Consider the following 23,539-nt stretch of genomic DNA (forward strand, 5'->3'; position numbering starts at 1 on the left):
GGCCCTGCGATTAGGAGCAGGGCTTTTTTGATATTTTGAGACCAACTCTGAGCGAATGTCCCTTCCATCCTCGGAATACAGATTGCATGTATTGCATGAAAGAAAATATACAGCTATTCCTGCCCTGCCAAATAAGATCAAGGGTCTTGCCACATCTAGAAAGCTGTGACTCCTGTGTCCCCCTGGAATGAAGGTCCTGCTCCAGAAACAAGTGACCCCAATTACCTGTCATGTACACCACACACTCGCTGGCAGGGCTGGGGCCAGTCCTGTTCTGAGCTGTGACCCAAAATTCATACTGGGTATTTGGCATAAGATTTGTCACTGAGCAATATGTTTCTTTGACAGTCATTGTAAACTCTGGGGGAAAAAAAAGGGACATGATTCAACCCTAAAAATAGGCCAATAGCTCCAAATGAGTTGTGCTGAATCTCCCTGTAGTAGATTACAAAATTGGCCACAGATTCCTCCCACCCCTACACGTGCACTCCACTGCAGTTTGACTCCCTACTCTTTCAAGAGGTTCATTTTTTCCTGCCCTCCCTTGATGGGCTCAGCCATGTGACTTGCTGTAGCCGATGGGACAGCAGCAAACAGGATGCTAGCAGAGGCTTGGGGAATGCCCGTGAGCAGGCGCTTGTCTTCTTGCTGCTGAGAACACATCCATTTCCATGTGAACAGGCCCAAGCCAGCCTTCTGGACAATGAGACCAGGTGGACAGAGGGCCCCAGACATCCAGGTCATCTCATCCATCCCAGCCAAGTCCCCAGATTTGTAAGTGAGGCTATCCTAGACCATCCAGCCCTACTCAAGCCCAGACCAGAAGAATGGACAGCCAACTCACAGAATTATAAGAAACAGTTTATGTTTGTCATGTTAAGCAATAAGTTATATATAGATGCATACAGTAGAGTGGGCTAAGGTGTTCTAACTGCTATACCTCCAAACCTCCCCAGATTCTTGGAAGGCAGTGATATGTCATTAATCCACCCTCTGATAACAGTTCTTTTATTGCAAAGTGGTCCATTAAAAAGGTCTTCACAGATGGTCATGACACAGCCCAAATATCCTGGCTTCCTCTGTGTATCTTCATAGAGTGCCAGCAGGGTCAATTCACGACAAGAGTTGGGCTCAGTCAGGTCTGGCTTCTTGGTCTCTGATCTCCTGTTCCAAGTCTTCCTCTTTCCCCACTATACCCTAACTTTAGTCTTTGTTCAGACCACCCTCACCATCTGTTCACCTTATCCCGACCTCACTCAGCATCAGTTAGACTTACTTTCGTTAAGAATTCCCGTTCCTTCCTACATCCTGGGCAGAAAAACAGTCCTCACTTTCAGCACTTTGACCCCTTCACCTGCCTGGCCTGGTACAGCGAGCAAAGCTCTGTACAGGGGGGATCCCTGGGTGGCTCAGCGGTTTGGCGCCTGCCTTTGGCCCAGGGCGCGATCCTGGAGTCCCAGGATTGAGTCCCGCGTTGGGCTCCTGGCATGAAGCCTGCTTCTCCCTCTGCCTCTCTCTCTCTCTCTCTCTCTCTGCCTATCATGAATAAATAAATAAAATCTTAAAAAAAAAAAAAAACCTCTCTACAGGGAGCCTGCAGACTTGATTCTTGTCCTGGTTCTGCTATCACCCATGTGTCCCCATGGACAGCTTGCTTCTCTCCGGGGTCTCAGTCTCTGTATTCATAAAGTGGAAATCCCTAAGGCCCTGCCACCAATCTCACTCTGCCTCCATTGCCACGGGACAGGTCTTGCCAGGCTAGCCTTGGTCCTGGAATTCCTTCAGGCACTCAACTAGGGCTCCTCCACTGTCTGGGCCTCTCTTCTCAACAGACACATGGCTTATCTGTTATGTGGGGTGGAGGGAGGCAACTACCCCGGGCCTAGCCCCACACCAGCCAGCTCCATTTCCCGGGGAGGAGGATGGGCTGCCCACTGGGAGGTGAGGGTCCATTCCCAGGAGGTTGCTCAACCTGGGAATGTGAATCTGAGCAGCAGTGGCCCTTCCAGGCTGCAGAGGCCCCCTCACCCTTCATGGGGGTCTCCATGCTACCCCTCCAGTTTCTACCAGCACAGGGTTGCTCTGAGAAGAGCCAGCCTCCCCTCCCCTCACATGCTAGGCCCACTGGAACCCAGACAGCCCAATTGGGCCTCCTCCAGGAGAGGCGTCCCCACCCTTCGTGCACACAGGGCATCCAGGGCATCCAGGACTTCATCCCAAGGGCAACTCTGACCTGACAGCTCTATCTACACTCCAGACACCTTAGCCTGGCCTTGTGACTCTCCCAGCCAGGCCCCAATTTGCCTTTCTCACCCTTTCTGTCACGCTCACCTGCCTGCATCCTGTCCTCTGAGTAGCTCCTGGATCATGACAGCTCCAAGGAGCTGGATGCGCAGATGCATCCCACCTCCGCCCTTCTGAGTGCTAGGAAGGCAGGGCCCTAACCTCTGAGGGCCCTCAGCCATTCCAGAGCACTAGTGTGTTCTTAGCAGAGCCTCACCTTCTGGGTCCTTCCCAGGTAAGCTGTCCTGCATTGGCCGATAGGACAGCTGATAGCTCTCCACGGTGTCATCAGAGTATAAGCTCCAGCACACACGGACAGAGGATCCCGTGGCTGAGTTAGGGGTCTGTGGGTTTATCACTGGAGCAGAAGGAGCTAGATGAAGACAATAGAGAAAGACAAACACAAGTGAGAAGCCTTGTAGAGGTGTGGGATGGGCGTGACCCCTGTCATAGGACTATTGCACCCCCCCCCCCCCGACACACACACCTACAGGCTTTGGAAGTGGAAGCAGCAGCCCAGATTGGACAAGGTCAGGAAAGCCAAACCCCTCAACCTTGAGTCTGCAAGCAACAACCAGCATGTCCATTCTTGCTCTGACAAATCCACGCAAGCTTGGGGAGAAGGGGTTGGTGACAAATCCCCTCCAGCTTGGGCTGTATTGTGGTTTGCCAGACCTGCCCTAGGTATGGGTCCTTTGGCCCCTTCTACATCATCCAAAGATGGAAGACAGCCAGGACCACAGCAGTGCTATCTGCAGCCCTGAAGTGAACCAAGGAGTCCGAGAAGCCTTCAACAGGGAAGCTCTGTTTTCCTTGGGGGACCCATCCAACAGCCATGTCTTTGTTATAATGAGAGAAGACTGGGTTGGGTGAAATTGTGCTTTTGGGAACCATTATCATCAGACTCCAGCAACTGCGTTGATTCTTTTGTTCTCTGGAGGTTGATACTTCTGTCTTCCCACTCTCCAGACTGACACATATGTAGGAAGCACTGCTTGTTTCCCTCCATGATTCTTCCCTCCAACCCAGCCTTTGTACGACCACCTTAGCTTCCAATTCTGACATTGCTCAGTCCAGGTAAGAGCATGACCAAACTCAAAAGAGTTTACTTAGCCACTGCTCAGCCTTTCTTCCCTGGTCAGGGGCTGGAAGGTCCTAACGTGACAAAGGAGAGGAGGAGGAGGAAGAACCCGTATCCCCAAATGACAAAGTCCGGGATACACAGCATGTGTCCTTCTATACCCTGCAAGGAATGGCCCCGCAGCAAGAACATCAGGAGCTTCAGTAAGAAGAGGGGTGGCCCTGGGGTAGGTACTCCACAAAGGAGGCTCCGAATGCAGGCGGGAGGGTGGTAGTCTGCATGGAACCTGGACTTGGGGGTGAAGAGAAGTGTCAATGTTTTTCAAACTCTGACATGGGTGATACTGCCTTTCCTTCCAAATGTTTGGGCCTGATTATTTGGGCAGCACCATCCCTAGGATGGGAAAGCTCATCATAGCTCAGTGAAATTACCCCTTGAAAAACACAAATCAAAACCACAATGAGATACCACTTTACCCCGGTGAGAATGGGTAAAATTAACAAGACAGGAAACAACAAATGTTGGTGAGGATGTGGAGAAAGGGGAACTCTCTTGGATTGTTGGTGGGAATGCCAGCTGGTACAACCACTCTGGAAAACAGGATGGAAGTTCCTCAAGAAGTTAAAAATAGAACTATCCTATGACCCAGCAATTGCACTACTGGGTATTTGCCCCAAAGATACAGATGTAGTGAAACAAAGGGACACCTGCACCCCAATGTTCATAGCAGCAATGTCCACAATAGCCAAACTGTGAGAGGAGCCATGATGTCCTTCGACAGATGAATGGATAAAGATGTGGTATATAGATACAATGGACTATTACTCAGCCATTAGAAAGGATGAATACCTATCATTTACTTTGACATGGATGGAACTGGAGGGTGTTATGCTGAGTGAAATCAATCAGAGAAAACAATTATAATATGGTTTCACTCATATGTGGAATATAAGAAATAGTGAAGGGACCATAAGGGAAAGGAGGGAAACTGAGTGGAAAAAAATTAGAGAGGAAGACAAACCATGAGAGACTCCTAACTCTGGGAAACAAAGGGTTGCAGAAGGAAAGGTGGGTGGGGGGATGGGGTAGCTGGGTGATGCATATTAAGGAGGGCACATGATGAGATGAGCACTGGTGTTACACTGTATGTTGGCAAATTGAACTTAAATTTTATTTATATGTATAAATTACTTAGAGGAAGAAAAAGAAATCATCCCTTGAACCATGAGTCTAAGAATGGATGTCCAGTATCCCATCCAGTTGAGGATTAAGTAAACAAATTAATGTATATATTAAAATGATGTTATAGATCAGTACAAGAAAATATTAATCATAATTGTTTTGATAAAATAAGGTTGCAAAACAGAAGAATTCCCTTTTTATTTTAAAAAACTTGTGCAGGGGATCCCTGGGTGGCTCAATGGTTTAGCACCTGCCTTTGGCCCAGGCGTGATCCTGGAGACCCGGGATCGAGTCCCACATCAGGCTCCCTGCATGGAGCCTGCTTCTCCCTCTGCCTGTGTCTCCACCTCTCTCCGTGAGTTTCTCATGAATAAATAAAAAAATTTTTTTTAAATTAAAAAAAAATAAAAAATTTTAAAAACCTGTGCAAAGGAAAAATCTAAATGATATACACAATATTTTTACGATGTAATTGGGTGTTGGTGAGAAAGAGGTGTGCAGCCAAGAAAAAAAAAAGAAAAAGAAAACCAAAACCCTGAATACAGGATTATTCTTAGAAATAAATAATCACAATGATATTTTTAGGAGCTTTCTGGTACCATGTGACATGCCATACATGTATTACCTCATGTAATTCTTACCATATCCCAGGAGGCATTATTATGTTCATTTTGCAGGCAAGGAAATCAAGACTCAGAGAAGTTAGGTAAGTTGTCCAGAGTCACACAGCTATGAAGTGGCAGGCCTGGGATTCTCACCAGCTCCACAGGATCCCAAAGCTCACTTCCTAGCTGCTGTGCTATTTAAGTAAATAAACTTCAGGCTGCTCACTTGGAGTGACTCAGGCAGAACAGGTGTTTATGAATCTGGGCAGCCTATAAACAAAAAGTATTTCAAGGCTGCCTGGGGCCAAATGTTGGTTGACTCCCTGGAAGTGAGGTGGGTACTTACCCCAGAGGGAGGTCAGCCTCTATTCTCACTCGTACAAGCCATAAAGACATGAAATTTGAATGAAAAAAAAAAACTTTGCTCTTAAATCTTTATGATGTTTTTAACTATCAAAGCTCAGGGAACTTGAACTTTCTGTGAGGTGCACACACAGGGTAAACGTGCACCTGGGATGGTGTTAATGGAGCCCATCAGCTGCTCTACGTCAGAGAAGTCCAAGGTCTGATCTTCAAAGTCGGGCTGTGCAGAGATTTCCACATCTGTTTCTGTATTCAAGAATTTTCCAAGTCTGTTGGTATAAAAAGACACACTGATAAGAACAAAGGGGTGTACTCCTGGGGGTATGTCTAAGGAGCTGGATGACTGGTAATAGGTGCGAAGGGCCTCTTTGCTGAATTTTTCTTTCTTTATTTGAACATGCCGCTGGCTGCCTTCTGCCATCTGCTTTGGTGACTGACCCAGGGGGTCTCCAGTGGGGATGGGGTGGATTGGTTTCTGCATTTGATGGGAGGGGAAAAGGTGGGGTCATTTTGGGGGGCACGCACCTAAGAGTTCCACATCTGTGCCCCCTGGAAGACCTTTTGGGTGCTGACCTGGAGGCTCCCACCCCCAGGCCACCCTAGGCCCCATGATGTACAGACTCTGGGGTTTCTTCTCCATGGGGCCAAGGGTACTCCACCTGCTGACAGTGGACGGGTTCTCTGAATTTTCTTGCCTCTTGGCAGTCATGGGGTTTGTAAGTCGCAGGGGCAGAATTTGAAACCAGGTGTGTCTTTACCCAGTTCTCTTAATCCTTATATTATCAAGTTTCAGCATTGCTTTACAGACACTGCCTCCTTTAATTCCCATAAAACTATCCTGTCTGCAGATAAGGAAGGTGGATTTTAGACTGGCTGGACTAGCCCAGGGACATCGGGGTAGCAGGATTTGAACTCCTGTCTGATTCTACAATGTGTGTATTTTCTGTGGTACATAGTCTGGATCTTGGCACAGCTTGGGGGTGGGTGCTGGAGACACTGGATCCTGGCTCCTCCTGGTGAAAGGAGGGGCTCATGGAGGAGACCTGACCTCGGGCTTGCTGGCTGGGCCTCTTGCTTCTAGCCCTGGGATCTTGAGATTTGGTACTAGCGGGTCCTTGTGACCCCCATCATCCCTCCAAAGCCAGTGCTATCAGATCTTCTGGGCAGACACAAAAGCTGAAACTGGGATCATATACCCAAGTGGAACCAAATCTATTTGGAAGACTAGAGGAGAACAAACAGTATAAGAAAATATATTTCAAGGGGGATCCCTGGGTGGCTCGGTGGTTTGGTGCCTGCCTTTGGCCCAGGGCGCGATCCTGGAGTCCCGGGATCGGGTCCCGCGTCGGGTTCCTGGCATGGAGCCTGCTTCTCCCTCCAGTGTCTCTGCCCGCCCCCCTCTCTCTGTGTCTATCATGAATAAATAAATCTTTAAAAAAAATATATATATATATATATTTCAGGACAAAAGTATTACCTGTCAGCCATGGCCACGGCGTCCTAAAAAGGAGGAGGAAAAGGAGAAAATATTAAACCAATTTTGGAAATGAATTTCCTTTTCAAAGTATATAATGATAAAAACACATCTTAAAACTGAGCAGCCATAGCCCCCACTCTAGCAAGATCATTGTGCCAAGCCGAGCACTGGCTCCATACTCCTCTCCCAGCTCCTCCCCATGAGCTGCGTGAGCGCTCCCACTACAGGTGCTGTTTCACACAATCAGTTTGAAAGACTGAGTAACCATCCATTGAAAGGGAACTCCATTGTTTATTGAACCATTCCTCTGTTAACGGACATTTTGGCTGTTTCTAAGGTCTCATCATTTCCAATACCAGTGAGAACGTTTTTGCTCATATCGCTTTCTACACATTCGGGATTATGTCTCTGAGATACAGTGATATTGTGGGGCCAGTGGTTCAAAAGGTCTGCATGTTGGGGGCTCTAATGGTACCTCCCCACTTGCTTTTCAGCTTCTGTTGTGGGTCCCTTGTCCCAGGCATGGCAGGAAGGAAGTGCTGCTGGGTTCTGAGGCACCACTGTGGGCAGGGGCAGAGTGCAGGCCATATTTGGCAACTGGGGGAGCTCTGGTGGCTGAAGGCCCCTCCCTCACATCCCGGACACCACAACTGTCCCATATTCCTGTGGGTCCTTGTGAAGAAAGGGGACCCCACCTCTGACTGAGATTAAAATTCCCACAGCCCAGCAGCCTGGGGCCTTGAGGTCAGATCTAACTGGATTTCAAAGAAATTAAGAAATGGACTTTGAGGGTGGCATGTTTGAGTTTATAAAAATTTCAAATTGGTGCCCTTATAACTGGAGAGTCAGAGGTGCCTTTTTAGCCTGGACACACACACCACCACCCCCCGCCGCCAGGCTCTGAGAGGCCACCTAGGGTGGACAAGAAAACTCTTGAGTGCTGATGTTGCTCAATTCCTGGGTGAGGAGACAGATCTCTAGTACAGAGGGGCTGAGCTCCCTGGAGGCTTCAGTAATGGTGCAGGGGAGGGGTCAGTCATGTCCCAGTCGGCTCAGCCTCTCGTGGCAAAGCTGCGCAGGGACACGGGAGACCACCTTGCCATCATGAACATCCAGCAATCAGATGGATGCTGCCCACAGCAGTCAACTGCAAGGTCTCCAGGCAGAGACGGGCTGCTCTAACCTGTCCTAGCCATACTGTGACTTGGGTTCCTGACCTCATGTCACCTCATGACTGACCTTGATGAAGTCAACCTTCTCCTCATGGCACATCTCCTCTATGTTTTCCATGAGTTCCTTGCAGGTGTCGAGGTTTTCCCCACAGCTGACCAGCTGTCCATACAAGGTTTCCAACTTTGCTTTCTTTTTCTCCCCTAGAGCTTGTATTTTTTCTTCATATTTTTGAGCGAGTGTTTCTAAGATCTCGTTGTAATGTGACTCAAAGTTTTGTTCCTGTCTTCCGAAGTTCTCCTGCAAGATAGTTGACCTCAGCCATCAGCTTGGTGAAATGTGGTGTGTTGGCAACAGAACCATTTGGGGCATGAAAACGTATCCACCCAGAGATATCTTAGTCACCTCCCTGGTCTTAGCTTCTTCTGCCAGGATGCCGGGGGTGTGCACAGCAGGAGCTAGGAAGAGGAGTCTGCAGCTAGAACCCCTGGGATAATCTCAATGAGAAGCACTGCTTTCTCTCCTGGCAGCATTTTGCAACCCTCACCCAGGGGAGGAAGGGTTGTGGCCAGATGGCACTGCCTAATGGATGGGAGTGCAGGATGACAGGGGGAGACTTGTGACAGTACTTAATCCTGGGGCACAGCAGATGTGTAATATTAATTAAAGCCCATCAACTACTGATCCTCTTACTTAGGTTGGAAAGTCAAGAGAGCTCTGCAGGTTCTGACCGATGTCACCCTCACCAGATAACAGAGACATTTCCAAAGAAGAAGCCCTTAGGATTCAGGGAGTATTTGCTGAGCCTCTTCTATGTGCACAAGATTAGCTCAGAATGGCACTGGTGTCGGTGTAAACGAGAAGACTCAGAGTCTTCCCTGAGGGTGATTGACTTTGATCTGAGATGCACTGCCAGTGGGAGTATAGGGAGTTCTGTCCAGGCACACTTATTCCTACCACTACCTTCGCTTGTTCCTTCCCTGTACCCTGCAGAAGGGATTTGTGCCATAGTTCTCCTCCCTCTTAAGACTGGTGGTGAAGAAGGTCCAGCTTCACAGGAAAGGGGCCTGGGCTCAGCTAATTCATATGAGATGCTCCTGCAGATTAATAGAAGCGGAGCACTTGCATGAAGAGAAGGGAGGTAGAAAGTCTCCCAATTCTCTGTCCTGGGGCACTTTATCTGGATGGTGAGGCTGAGTGCTGGCATCACAGTGGTACTACATGTCTCAGAGGCTGACCCAGGGCTGTGACATGTTTGGTGACAGGCACAAATGTGTATTAATCTGATAAGATACAGAGAACAGCTGGGGAAAGGAACAAGGAAGGATGGCTGCCTTGCAGGGCCCTGTCAAGCCTGGGCCGTGCAAGAGCCCCACCTGGCAGTAGGGCTGAGGCTAGAAAGACAGAGAAGCTTCCAGTTCAGGAGAGAATGTGGACAGGTACCTGGTTCCAGAAGATAGATCCTCCTAAGGTCCCCTACTAGGGCAGTAGGGAGGCAGTCTCTAACCCACACCTGACAACAGCTACAGACTCCACCACCTGCGGAAGCCAGCGTGTGACTGATGGGTCCATCACCTGCTCTTACCTCCACAGTGATGAAAACCTCTTCCAAGTGATTTGCAAAATTCTCCATCTCGATGATCTGCTTTTCCAATTTGAACATGTTTTTGTGAATTTCATCCTAGCAAACAGAGGTTAGCAAGGAGACATTAGTGTTCTATTCTCTCTTCTGTAGAAGGCATTTCCATTCATTCTCTGCTTGCCTACCTGAGATATATATGTGCTACAGACAGAACATTTATTTACCTTGGCGCTTTCCAGGGCCTTGCTGAGTGGGGTCACCTCGTGCTCTCTGTGCTCATCAGAAACCTCCAATGCCCTCACCGGAGCTTTGCAAGTGACGCAGAAGACCAAGGCGGCTTCATCCTCGTCCTCCTCCTCAGGGATCACATAGCACTCGTACTCCTCGCTGGCCCGGCCATGCGAGTACCTGTAGGCTTCTCGCAGGTCCCGGCTGGGGGCAGGTGCACCCCAACCCGCGCAGCCCCGGTCCCCGGCCTCGGCCTCTGCACCCAGACTCCAGTCCCTGTGCGCCCCGGCCATGCGCGGCCGCTGCTCCCAAACCTCCAGATGGGGCGAGCTTCCGTCCACGAGCTCCGCGTCCCACTCGCTGCCGTCTCCAAGTGCGTATAAATGGACAAGCTCTTCCACGTCCTCCTCCAGGTCTCTCGGGGCTGCCCCCTTGGGCTCGCCGGTCATCTCGGCCTGCACTTCTCTCCCTGTCTGCAAGTGTTCTTCCGGGAAGAGGTGCAGCCGGTCTTCGGGGTCATACAGATCCATGGGGTAGAAGTGGAAGTCCTGGGGTGCCCGGGCTGGGCGCAGTTCGGGTGCCCCTGCAGCCTCCCCGTCCATGGCGCCTCTGCACCTGCAGAGTTCCTGCCCCGCAGCTCCCACTGGGCGTCCTGGGGTCTAGGACACAGAAAGAGTGAGCAACCCCATTCATGAGAAGGCCATCCCAGTACATGGTCATTAGATTGGTCTCGCTCATTCACAATTAAAAAAAATGTTTTCTAAACTTTTTTAATTTAAAAAGGCAGCTCAGCTACGGTTTTACTTTGAACCATCTACAAAGAGAGGTTTACTTTCTCCAGGAAGGAGGGACTTTCTAAGCTTAAAGAGGACCAGATATTACCAAAGAAATTTCAATAGTTTCCTCTTCATTAAAACAAATAAACAGAGGCCAAATAAAGCAAAGTGACTTGGGCAGTTATTACTAAACAAATAGTATAAATTGATAGAAAAAAAATAAGATCTCAATAAGTTAGTGTGCAAGGACAACTCACAAAATAATCACTTGTGCAAAAACATTTGGGAAATGGTCTATCCTTATGAGTAATAGAGAACAAATAAGTAAGATGCCATTTAGCCTTTCCAGTGAGCAAATATTTAAAAATATAAGAATGTTACCCAAGACTGGGTAGGGTACAGCAAAGTGAGTATGCTCACATGCTGCAGTTTGGAATGTATACTAGCCCCAACTTTCTGGAGAGCAAATGGGACAACACAGATCAGGAGCCTTAAAAATGTTCACCCTCTTTAAGTTAGTAATCTTCATGAGTACCCTGAAGGGAAATATTCAATACAGGAGAAAAAACGTTTCTATATAAAAATATCTATCACAAATTTTTTAGAGTGGGGAGAGGGAGAGAGATAATCTTAATTAGGCTCCATGCCCAGTGCAGAGCCCCATGCAGGCCTGGATCTCATGACCCTGAGAGCATGACCTGAGCCAAAATCAAGAGTTGGACATTCAACAAACTGAGCACCCAGGTGCCCACAAAAATTATTATGACAGCAAAAAAATTAAATTGTAAAGCCCCAGTGATTAGGAGAATAGTTAAGTAAACTAGGATATCCATACTCTATAGGATATAATGCAGACTTTAAAATATTAGGGAGAGCAAATGATAACTTGGCAAAGATGTACAGTATGATATTAAGTAAAATAAACAATATTCATTATATAGAGACTATGATGTTTACTACTTAATGGAGGTATACAAATCTAGAAAGAAATAATAAATGGTAGAAGTAGTAAATACAACATTAGTAGCAGCTATTACTCATGGAGCACTTACTGTGTGCTTTCTCTATGGTCGGCAGTTTAGAGGCATACCCTGTGTGGTAGGCACTGCTATTATCTCCATTTTGCAGCTGATAAAACTGTGGCTCACACAGGGTATCTGGAGCAAGGTCATATGGTCAATAATTTGTTGAACTGATATTTGAACCTTAGTCTGTGTGGTGGCCACGATACTGTGCCTGACAGATGTCCCAACTACAGGAGCTTCGGTGACCAGGTGTTCAGGTGTGCTCTGAAATCCATCATCACATTGCATGGAGGACACACTTCCCATAGGCATTTCCATCCAATGACAGAGTGTAGCAGGGATTCTAAGGCAGATCCATTTCTGTTTGACCCAAAACTCCTCTGACAGCAGATTTTGACTGGAGGGCTCCTTGACAGCCTTGCCGAATCTTTCTTAGGGTGCAAGGCAGACTGGAGTGGCTCCTCCAAACCATCCTACCCTCCCTCACTTGGGGTCAGACTTGCACCATGGTCTGAGAGCACTCTCAGCCTTTCCTATCTTCCTCCCCATTTTATCTCAGATAAGAGTTTCACCTAATAAAATCCTTGTGTATCTGATCCTGTTTGGTGCTTGGTTCTTGGAGGACCTGGATTATACAGTCTGTTGGATTCCAAAGTCCCTGCTTTCTTCTTGGCACATAATTGCTATTATGTTAGATTACCTCTGATAATATTTGTTACTGATACTGAATTCACATACCATACAATTCTCCTGTCAGAAGTGTATAATTCAGTGATTTTTAGTATATTTACGAAAACAAGCAACAATTGCCACAGAACATTTTAGACCATTTTCATTCCATCACAAAGAAATTCTGCACTCTTTAGCTACCACCACCCACATTCCTCCATTTCTACCAGCCCTAAGCAACTGGTAATCTACTTTCTGTCTCTATTGATTTATAAATGGGATCATACAATATACTGGATTCATATAATGGAATCATAAATGGGATCATATAATATACTGTCTTTTGTGATTGGCTTCTTTCATAGCATGTTTTCAAGATTCATCCATGTTATAGTGCGGGTCAGTACTTCTTTCCTTTTTTAGAGCGAGATAATATTCCCTTGTATGGGTATATCATATTTTTTTATCCATTCATCAGCCTATTTACACATTTCCTTTTTCCTTTTTTTAAAGATGTATTTATTTGAGAGAGAGAGAGAGAGAGAGAGAGGCAGGAAGAGGCAGAGGGAGATAAAAACTTAAGCAGATTCCCCACTGAGTGTGGAGCACAATGCAGGGCTCTATCTTACGACCCTGAGATCACGACCTGAGCCCAAACTAAGAGTTGGATGCTCAACTGACAGCACCATCCAGGCACCCCTGCATGTTTCCCTTTCCATTTCGATTGTTTTCACTTTTTGACTACTACTATAAGTAATGCTGCTAAAATGTTTATGTACAAGTTTTGTGTGTGTATATGTTTTCATCTTTTTCATCTCTCTTGGGTATATACCTAGGAGTGGGGTTGCTGGGTCACAGGGTAACTCTACATTTAATTTTCTGAGGAACTACCCAGCTGTTTTCCAAAGTGGCTGTGCCATTTTACATTCCTACTAGCAGTGTATGAAGGCTCTGATTTCACCACACCCCTGTCAACACTTGTTATTATCTGATTTTTTTTTATTATAGCCATCTTGGAGGGTGTGAAATAGTATGTCATTGTGGTTTTGATTTGCATCTCCCTGATGAATACTGATGGCAGGTATTTTTTCACACATTTGTTGGCCATTTGTATATCTTTTTTTTGAGAAATGTCAATTCAATAGTCTGCCTATTTTTAACGGGGTTATTTGTAAGATTTCTTTACATATTCTAGAGACTAGTCCATTATCAGATACATAATTTGCAAATATTTTCTCCCATCTTGTAGACTGTCTATTTCATTGCTTTTTATAAATTAAAAAACATTTTTAAAGTAGGCTCTACACTCAACGTGGGACTCAAACTCACAATCCCTAGACCAAGAGTCGCACACTCTACCAACGAAGCCAGCCAGGCACTCTCATCTTTATTGATGGTGTCCTTTGAAGCACAAAAGTTTTTACTTTTGAGGAAGCCTATTTTATTTTTTCTTTTGTTACTTGTGCTTTTGGTGTCATATCTAAGAACTCACTGCCAACTCTGAGGTCAAGCCAACCTTACATTCTTGGGATAAATTGCACTTAGACATAGTGTTTAATTTATATATATATATATATATATTACTGGATTCAGTTTGTTGACATTTTTAAAGGAATTCTGCATTCATATTCCTAAGAAATATTAGCCTGTAACTTTCTTTTCTTGTAATGTCTTTGTCTGGTTTTGGTGTCAGGAAGATGTAGCCTCATAGAATAAGTTGGGAAATATTCCTTCTCTTCTATATTTTGGAAGAACTTGGTATATATATATATATATATATATATATATATATATATATATATATAAAGAACTTCTGAAGGACTGGCATTAATTCCTCTTTACAAGTTTGGTAATTCACCAGTGAAGTTATCTGGGCTTTCATTTTGAGTTTTTTTTCCTTATTATTATTTTTTAAAGTATTTATTTATTTATTTATTTATTTATTTATTAATGAAAGACACACAGAGAGAGGCAGAGACACACACAGAGGGAGAAGCAGGCTCCCTGCAAGGAGCCTGATGCGGGACTTGATCCCAGGATTCCAGGATCATGCCCTGAACTAAAGGCAGATGCTCAACCCCTGAACCACCCAGGCGTCCCTTTTTTTCCTTATCATTAATTCAGTCTCTTTATTTATTATAGGCCCATCCACATTGTCAATTTCTTCTTGAATCATTTTGATAGTTTGGATTCTTCCAAGAATTTGTCCATTTCATTTAACTTACCTAATTTTTGGAATACAATTGTTCATAGTATTCTTTTAAATTATTTTTATTTCTGTAAGGTTGATAATAATGTCCCTTCTTTCATTTCTGATTCTAGTGCTGTGAGTCTTCTCTATTTTTCTCTTGGCCAGTAAAAGCTTGTCAGTTTTGCTGATCTCTTTAGGAAGCAAGCAGTTTTTGGCTTTCTTGGATTTTCTCTATTGTTTTTCTATTCCCTTCTTCATTAATTTCCATTGTAATCTTTAGTATTTCCTTCCTTCTTGCTTTGTTCAGTTTGCTGTTCTTTTTTCAGAGTCTTAAAGTGGCAGGTTAGGTTGCTGATTTAATATCTTTTTAAATACAGGCATTTATAGCTGTAAATTACCCTTTAAGCATGACTTTTGCTACATTCTGATACTGTGGCAAAAAAAACACAAACTTTTCATATGTTTTATCTTTATTTTTATTCATCTTGAACTATTTTCTAATTTCCCCTCTGCTTTCTTCTTTGAAACACTGGTTATTTAGGAATGTATTTTTAATTTCCACATATTTATGACTTCTCAAATTTCTGTTACTGATTTCTAATAGCATCCCATTATGGTCAGAGAACATATTTTTGTATTATTTCTACCTTGTTAAATTTATGAAGATTTGTTTTAGCATTTGATTTATTCTGGGGAATGCATTCTATATGCTTTGAGAAGTGTGTGTATTCTACTGCTGTTGGGTAGAGTGTTGTCTGAAGTCCAGCTGGTTTACAGTATTATTTGAGTCCTCTATTTCCTTGTTGATCCTCTTTTTAGTTGTTCTGTTATCAAAAGTAGAGTGCTGAGGTCTCCAACTGATTTTGTTGAGTTGTCTCTTTCTCCATTTTTGTCACCTTTTGCTTCATGTATTTTGGTGCCCTGTTATTTAGTGCATATTAATTATGTTTTTAAAAAATTCATTTATTTACTTTAGAGAGAGAGAGGCAGAGGAGGGGGCAGAGGGAGAAGGAGAAGGAGTCTTAAGCAGACTCCAAGCTGAGCATGGGGCCTGACATGGGGCTCAATCTCATGATCCTGAGATCACTACCTGAGCTTAAACCAAGAGCCAGATGCTCAACCAATTGTGCTCCCTGCAGGGAGCCCGAAGTGGGACTTTATCCTGGGACCCCAGAATCATGCCCTGAGCCAAAGGTAGACACTTAACTGCTGAGCCACCAGGCATTCCGAACTTTTTTTTTTTTTTAAGCCCCATCCAGCTCAAGAGATGCATTTCCATTTCACTTTTGTTTAATAATTGTCAAAATTAGTAATGCATGTTATTTTGCTCACATGTGACTATAAATTGTATTGATAAATTATCATTTAGAGACTTATAGTTCCAGGAAAGTAAAAAAATTTAAATTGCATGCATATATGTGTTTTTTGTTGTTGTTGTTGTTGTTGAGATTTCTCCTAGATGATCAATAAGACTTTATAAGTACAGAAAAAATACATTAGGATAAAACTCTTTGGAGAAGTTATATGTAAACACAAGCTCGAGGAGAAAAAAAGAACAAGGTAAACTTTCTAATGTTATAAAAGAGGTTTTTTTTTTTTTTGAAGCTTTATATATTTATTTGCGAAAGAGAGAGAGAGAGAGAGAGAATAAGCAAAAGGGGCAGAGGGAGAGGTACATTCTAGAGAATCCTAAATAGACTCCATGCTAAACGTGGAGCCTAATGTGGGGCTCGATCTCACGACCCTGAGATCATGACCTGAGCCAAAACCCAGAGTCAGATGCTTAGCCAACTGAGCCACAGGCTCACATAAGAGTTATGCTCACATCACAGGCATTCCATAAGAGTTTATGCTGCATTTTTTTAAGCATACCTGATGAAGGGTATCAAACTACAATAGTATTTAAGAGTCCATTAAGTAAATTCAAGAGTTATAAAAACAGTTTTATTTGGAAATGTAAACATTTATAGCATGCCAGAAAGTGTATCTTTTGACACTATTTGTACTTTTTATTTTTTAAAGGTTTTATTTATTTATTCATGAGAGACACAGAGAGAGGCAGAGACATAGGCAGAGGGAGAAGCAGGCTCCCTGCAGGACCCCAATGCAGGACTCCATCACAGGACCCCAGGATCATAACCTAAGCCAAAGGCAGGCTCTCAACCACTGAGTCACCCAGATGCCCCCCTATTTGTACTTTTAAAAATAATGGTTTCATTAAGATATAAGTTACAAATCATAAGGCTCAGCTTTTAAAGCGTAAAATTTAGGGGTGCCCAGCTCAGTTGGTTAAGTGTCAGACTCTAGGTTTTGGTTCAGGTCACAATCTTTGGGTTGGGAGACTGAGCCCCGCATTGGGCTCCACGCACAGCAGGGGGTCTGCTTGAAGATATTCTCCCTCTGTCCCTCCTTCCACTTGTGTGCTCCTTCTCTTCTATCTCTCAAATAAATCTTTTTAAAAAAGTGTACAATCTAGTATTTTTAATAAACTTAGAGTTATGTGCTCATCACTGTTATCCAATTCCAGAACGTTTTCATTACCCCCACCAAAAAATCACCTACTCATTGGCAGTTACTTCCCCACTACCTGCTCCCCCAGCCTCTGATACCTGCCATTTACTTTTTGTCTCTATTTGCCTATTCTGGACATTTCATATAAGTGGAATAATACAACATATGGTCTTCAGTGTTTAGCTTTTTGTCATTGAACATAATATTTTCAAGGTTCATCCATGTCGTACAATGTATCCTTTTTATAGCTGAATAATATTCCAGTTTAGGAAAATAGCCTATTTTGTTTATGTCATGGATAACATATCCAGGTGATGGATACCTGGGTTGTTTCCACTTTTTGACTCTTTCTCTTGGGTACATTCTGATGAGTGGAATTGCTGGATCATGTGATAACCATGTTTAACCTTTTGAGGAACTGCCAAACTCTTTCCCAAAGTGGCTTAACCATTTTGCATTCCCACCAGTTGTGTAGGACCGTTCCAATTTCTCCATGTTCCAGTCAACACTTGATATTGTCCATCTTTTTTTTATGGTGAAAAAATGTATATTTAGATTTACAGCCAGCTGGACTCAGTTTAGATGATCCCAATTTTGTTGGCAACATCCAAAGCATCATAGTCAGGAGCCAGTCGAACATATGCTTTCTTCTCTCCATCAGGCCTGATCAAGGTGTTGATCTTGGCCACATCAATGTCATAGAGCTTCTTCACAGCCTGTTTGATCTGGTGCTTATTGGTCTTGACATCCACAATGAACACAAGTGTGTTGTTGTCTTCTATTTTCTTCATGGCTGACTCAGTAGTTAAGGGGGACTTGATGATGGCATAGTGATCAAGCTTGTTTCTTCTGGGGGCACTCTTTAGAGGATATTTGGGCTGCCTTCGGAGATGCAGGGTCTTGGGTCATCGGAATGTAGGTGACATGCGGATCTTCTTTTTTTTTGTGACTGTGCATGCCTTTCAGCACCGCTTTCTTAGCTTTCAAAGCCTTTGCTTTGGCTTCGGCTTTGGGAGGGGCAGGGGCTTCCTTCTTCGCCTTCGGCGCCATCTTCATGAAAGGGTTGTCCATTTTTTTGATTGGAGCCATCCTAGCAGATGTGAAGTGCTAGCTCATCTTGATTTGCATTTTCCATATGGATGATGTAAAGCATCTTTTCATGCACTTAGTGGCACTTATATATTATCTTTGAAGAAAAGTTTATTCAAATCCTTTGCCCACTGTGATGGTTTCTTTTATGTGTCAACTTGGCTGTGCCATGGTGTTCAAGTATTTAGTCAAATATTATTTTTTTTAAAGATTTTATTTATTTATTCATGAGAGATACACACAGAGACGGGGGGGGGGGCAGAGACACAGGCAAAGGGAGAAGCAGGCTCCATGCAGGAAGCCCGACGTGGGGCCTGATCCCGGGACTCCAGGATCACGCCCTGGGCCGAAGGCAGGCACTAAGCCACTGAGCCACCCAGGGATCCCCCAAATATTATTTTGAATATTTCTGTGAAGGCGTTTTTTGGATGAGGTTGACTTTTAAGTTGGTGAGTTTTCAGTAAATCAGATTGCCCTCCGTAATGTGAGTGGGCGCCATCCAATCAGTTGTAGAGCTTAACAGAGTAAAGGTGGCTCTTCCTCAAGCAAGAAGGAATTCTGGGAGCAGATGGCCTTCAGACTTGAACTGCAACACTGGCTCTTCCCTGGGTCTCCAGACTGCCAACCAACCCTGCAGATTTTGCACTTCCAGCCTCCATAACTGCATGAGCCAATTCCTTAAAATAAATGTCTCTCTCACATTCTTTTTTTTTTTAAAGATTTTATTTATTTATTTATGAGAGACACAGAGAGAGGGACAGAGACACAGGCAGAGGGAGAAGCAGGCTCCATGCAGGGAGCCCGATGTGGGACTCAATCCCAGGATCTGGGTTTACACCCTGAGCCAAAGGCAGATGCCCAACCACTGAGCCACCCAGGCATCCATCTTTCACATTCTTTACGCACATACACATACCCCCTCATTGGATTCAGTATCTCTGGAGAACCCCAATACACTCATTTTCAAATTGGGTTATCTGTCTACTTATTGTTGAATTTTTTATTTACTTGAGAGAGAGAGAGAGAGAGAGAGCATGAGCGGGGGAAGAGGCAGATGGAGAGGGAGAAGCAGGCTCCCCATTGACGGGGAAGCCCGACTTGGGGCTCTCCCAAGACTCTGGGATCATGATCTCAGTAGAAGGCAGGTGCTTAGCCAACTGAGCCACCCAGGTGTCCCTAAAATAATGATTTTTGCTTGCTTGTTTTATAGATCTATTTATTGGGACACCTGGGTGGTTCAGCAGTTGAACATCTGCCTTTGGGTCCGGGCATGATCCTGGAGACCTGGGATCGAGTCCCACATCGGGCTCCCTGCATGGAGCCTGCTTCTCCCTCTGCCTGTGTCCCTGCCTCTCTCATGAATAAATAAAATAAAATCTTTTTTAAAAAAGGGATTTATTTATTTATTTATTTATTTATTTATTTATTTATTTATTAGAGAGAGTGTGTGCTCTAGCAGGGGGAGGGGCAGAGGGAGAAGGAGAGAGAATCTCAAGTAGACTCCCCACTGAGTGCAGAGCCTGACACAGAGTTCGATTCCAGAACCCTGAGATCATGACCTGAGCCAAAATTAAAAGTCAGATGCTCAACTGACTGAGCCACCTGGATGCCCCTTAGAATGACCTTTTTGGTATAGAGGAGCAGTTATGTTTTTTTTCCATTTAACTGTACAAGTCACAAACAGGTGCACTTGATGTCCAAATATTGGCCAAAATTTCTATCTATTGAACTGTTCTACCATTCCAATTTACATGCACAAGCACTTTATCAACAACTTATTCCTACATAAAACCAGGAATTCTGTGAGCTGCTTAGCCTACTCATTAATCTATTCTGAAAATAACTTTATTGACATATAATTTACAAATCATAAAATTCACCTGTTTTAAGTGCACAATGCAATAGTTTTTCGTGAATTTCTCAAGTCGTGTAACCATCCCCATAATCCAGTTCCTGATGCCCCCTTTAAAAATAAACTGTGGTAAACTTAATGCCTTTAAAAAAAAAAAACTACTATTACTGGGGTGCCTGGGTGGCTCAGTCAGTTAAAGAGTCTGCCTTCGGCTCAGGTCAGGATCCCGGGGTCCTGGGATCGAACCCCAAGTCATTGGGTTCCCTGCTCAGTGGGGAGTCTGTTTCTCCCTCTCCTCTGCACCTGTGTTCTTCTGTTCTGCTCTCCCTCTCTCAAATAAATAAATAAATAAAATCTTTAATAAAATTTAAAAATAATAAAATAGGAAAACTGCCATTCCTAACTATTCCAAATGGTACGTATACAATAAATTTGGGGGGTAAATAACAAAATCAAAAAAATTTAAAGATACAGCTTAGTACTCCCTCCCCACCCCAGTCATAATGTTTATTATGATCCAAACAGCCCCCCTTAATGTCCACTGTGGGATCAGGGCCAGCAGCCAGCTGTTTGCTGTACCCAGGACTCAGGTTCAGTGGCTCCCCTGACCAGCAGTGCCTGTTTTTCTGCAGGGAGGGACTTTGTGACCTCTGCTGACAGACTGACTGTCCTTTTAATAACCATCCCAAAGCTATATTTAAAAAATGCCATTCAAAAAATAAATAAATAAAAATAAAAAAATTAAAAATGCCATTCATTTTTCTTTCCATGTTCTGTTTTTGATTGCCTTTTAAAACAATATAGCATTTTCTGATGGCCTAATTGCGAAATCCATGGACACTGGCCCATGCTTTCTTGGCTATTCTGTGACACTCGATCCTGGTGACCCAGCTCAGCCTACCATCTTCTCTTGGGACAGCTGAACTCTTTCTGAGTCCTGCACTGAGCAACTCCCCGGGCTTCCATCCCTGCTCGTCTTCAGTCTCTACCTCCTGCAAGTGATTTGTCTACTCTCGTGGCTCCATATCCTTGTCTCTGGCCCTAATCTCTGTTCCACGCAGAGGCAGAAGTTTAGAGAAGCCTTGGCTTCCTGAACATTCCCATTCTCCCCAGATCTGACACCGCCAGATGGAGCTCACTGCCTCTCGCTTTCTCCACTTTGATGTGTGGTGTGACGACATGCATCCTGTCTCCCGAGCCACAAGCCTGCGATCACCCCCACAGGCCACACTAGCAAATGTGACGGGGCACACTTCTGGAAAACCCACTCTTCAGCCTCCCTAACCCACTCTTCAGTCTCCCTATGCTCTGACCTTGAGTGCCTGTGATGTCCTGCACTGTCTGGGTCCTGATCCTCATCCTGCATATTCCTGCTCTAGGTCTTCTGTTTCATCTCTCTGTTCCTCTACTCTGAGGAGACCAAGGATCACTCAGCTTTTCTACCCATTCTCCCAGGGAAAAGAACTTGGCCCATGTTCCAGGCTGGTCAGAGAGGACACTTTTGCTCTTGTGACCCACACTTCCCTCCAGGCTGTTTCTTGGAAACAGCCACCAGGCTCCTCTGGCTGCCTGCCATACACCCTCCCAGCTCTGTCCTGTGAGCACAGGGAAAGGCTCAGGGCAGTCATGAGGAGCACAGAGGACTGACCCAGCCCCCCATCTGGCCTTACTTCTGGAAGACTCAGAGATTCTGGATCCCAGTGATGGAGACTTGCTCTGCCCTTACCCTGGGGAAACCCTCAGCCACCTCTCTTCATCTAGGCTCTGTACCAATTGTCATTCTTCCAACTTATTCAGGGCAATAACCCTCCTTGGAAGTCCCTCATACATGCTCCAGAGGCTCATGTTAGCTCTTGCTAATGACAAGACAAAACATAACACCCGTAGGCCTTCTCTGAGTGTGGTGGGGATAGTGGGAATGGACTGCACAGTTTTGGCCCCGGTGAGCCCCTGGGAATCTTGCCTCTTACCCCCCTCTCTGAAGTTCACATAGGATGCTGCAGTTCCACTTCCTCTCTTAGCACCACACAGAGAGGCCTACTTGCAGCTGCTATTATGGACAAAGACACTGCTACCCTCACCACATACCATCCATGCAACTGGTCTCTGGGGGCTGGATCCACATTAGGAAACTTGACTCCAAGACCAGGCATGTCACATTAGGTTTAGAAAAGCTTCAAGTCCTGTTCTCTAATGCTCCAAAACTCTTATATGGAAGACAGTGGTCAGCATCCCTTCAGTAATGTGTGCTGGGGCTGAGCACCATGACCACACAGGACTGATGCACAAGGTACTAGTTCCACTGTGCCTTGGACCACCAACAGATCCATGGGGACTCAGTCTGCCCCCTGGGTGGGTGTGTGTGGAGGGAGGGGGGATGAATGAAGAAGGTTGTTCCTAGACGCAGCAACACAAAGCAATAGGTTTAAGGGCCAGTGCTTTGCCTTCCTAAAATGTGTGATTTATGAAGATCCCAGAGCCTGGATGTTCTTTTGGGTTAATTCCTAAAGCTTGCCCACCATTAGACTCTGGCTGGGGCAGTCCTGGCATCTCCTCACAACATAGCTTGCTTTAGGGACGGGGAAGTATGGCTTCAAGTGAAGTAGGACACATTTCCCTATGATGGGTCAGCATCCCAATAAAACAAGCATTGAGATGGACCAAGAGGCCTTCCCTACATACCCCTAAACACGTGTGCCAGACCCAAAGGACTGCAAGATACTCCTGAGTAGCACATGCATCACCCCTACTTTAGCCCACATCTCTCTTCAGAGGTTCCCAAGGCCTAAGGGGCCATCCAGCTGTGGAAACACTGCTTTGTTTTCTCCCCATTCTGATCCATCCTATGACCCCACATCCTTTACTGGTCAACAAAACAATCAGAGTCTTTCAACCTAAGGGGCTCTAAACACCACTGCCTTCGCTCTAGCTAATCAGAATTACCCTGTTGTGGGGAAACACAATTTCTTCAATAAATAGTGCTGGGAAAACTGGATAATCCCACGCAAAAAATAAATAAAACTGGACTCCTATTTTATACCACTTACCAAAATTAACTAAAAAATTAAGGGCTTAAATGTAAGATGTGAAACCATAAAACTCCTAGAAGAAAACAAGGGGAAAATGTCCTTGACATCAGTCTTGGCAACAACTTTTGGATGCGACACCAAAAGCATAAGCAACAAGAGGGGAAAAAACCAAGCAATACTAGATTAAACTAAAAATAACTTCCATAGCAAAAGAAACAATCAATAAAATGAAAAGGCAATCTATGGAATAGGAGAAAATATCTGTAAACTATTTACATGATAGTTAATATCCAAAATATACAAGGAATTCATACAACTCAATGGCAAACCCCCCCCCCCAATAATCTGATTACAAATGAATAGAGGGCATGACAAAACATTTTTCAGAAGAAGATATACAGGTGGCCAACAGACATATGAAAAGAT

At 44.7% G+C, this 23,539-nt stretch overlaps 2 protein-coding genes across 5 annotated transcripts in view; one reads left to right on the top strand and one right to left on the bottom strand.

Annotated features, from left to right (window-relative positions):
• Positions 1-23,539, top strand: part of WHAMM (WASP homolog associated with actin, golgi membranes and microtubules) — a 68,826-nt gene that overhangs the window by 18,832 nt on the left and 26,455 nt on the right. The window lies entirely within an intron of this gene.
• FSD2 (fibronectin type III and SPRY domain containing 2) overlaps positions 1-23,539 on the bottom strand; it is a 42,204-nt gene that overhangs the window by 14,463 nt on the left and 4,202 nt on the right. For both annotated transcript variants that reach the window (XM_025438354.3, XM_025438353.3), the window contains exons 2-8: positions 9,968-10,630; positions 9,747-9,842; positions 8,231-8,461; positions 6,992-7,014; positions 5,662-5,783; positions 2,501-2,656; positions 226-360 (exon numbers count right to left, since the gene is read on the bottom strand). In XM_025438354.3, coding sequence (XP_025294139.1) covers positions 226-360; positions 2,501-2,656; positions 5,662-5,783; positions 6,992-7,014; positions 8,231-8,461; positions 9,747-9,842; positions 9,968-10,573 — 1,369 coding nt within the window. In that variant the 5' untranslated portion in view covers positions 10,574-10,630. The remainder of the gene's footprint in view (positions 1-225; positions 361-2,500; positions 2,657-5,661; positions 5,784-6,991; positions 7,015-8,230; positions 8,462-9,746; positions 9,843-9,967; positions 10,631-23,539) is intronic.

This window comes from Canis lupus, chromosome 3, assembly GCF_003254725.2.
Source record: "Canis lupus dingo isolate Sandy chromosome 3, ASM325472v2, whole genome shotgun sequence".
NCBI lineage: Eukaryota > Metazoa > Chordata > Mammalia > Carnivora > Canidae > Canis > Canis lupus.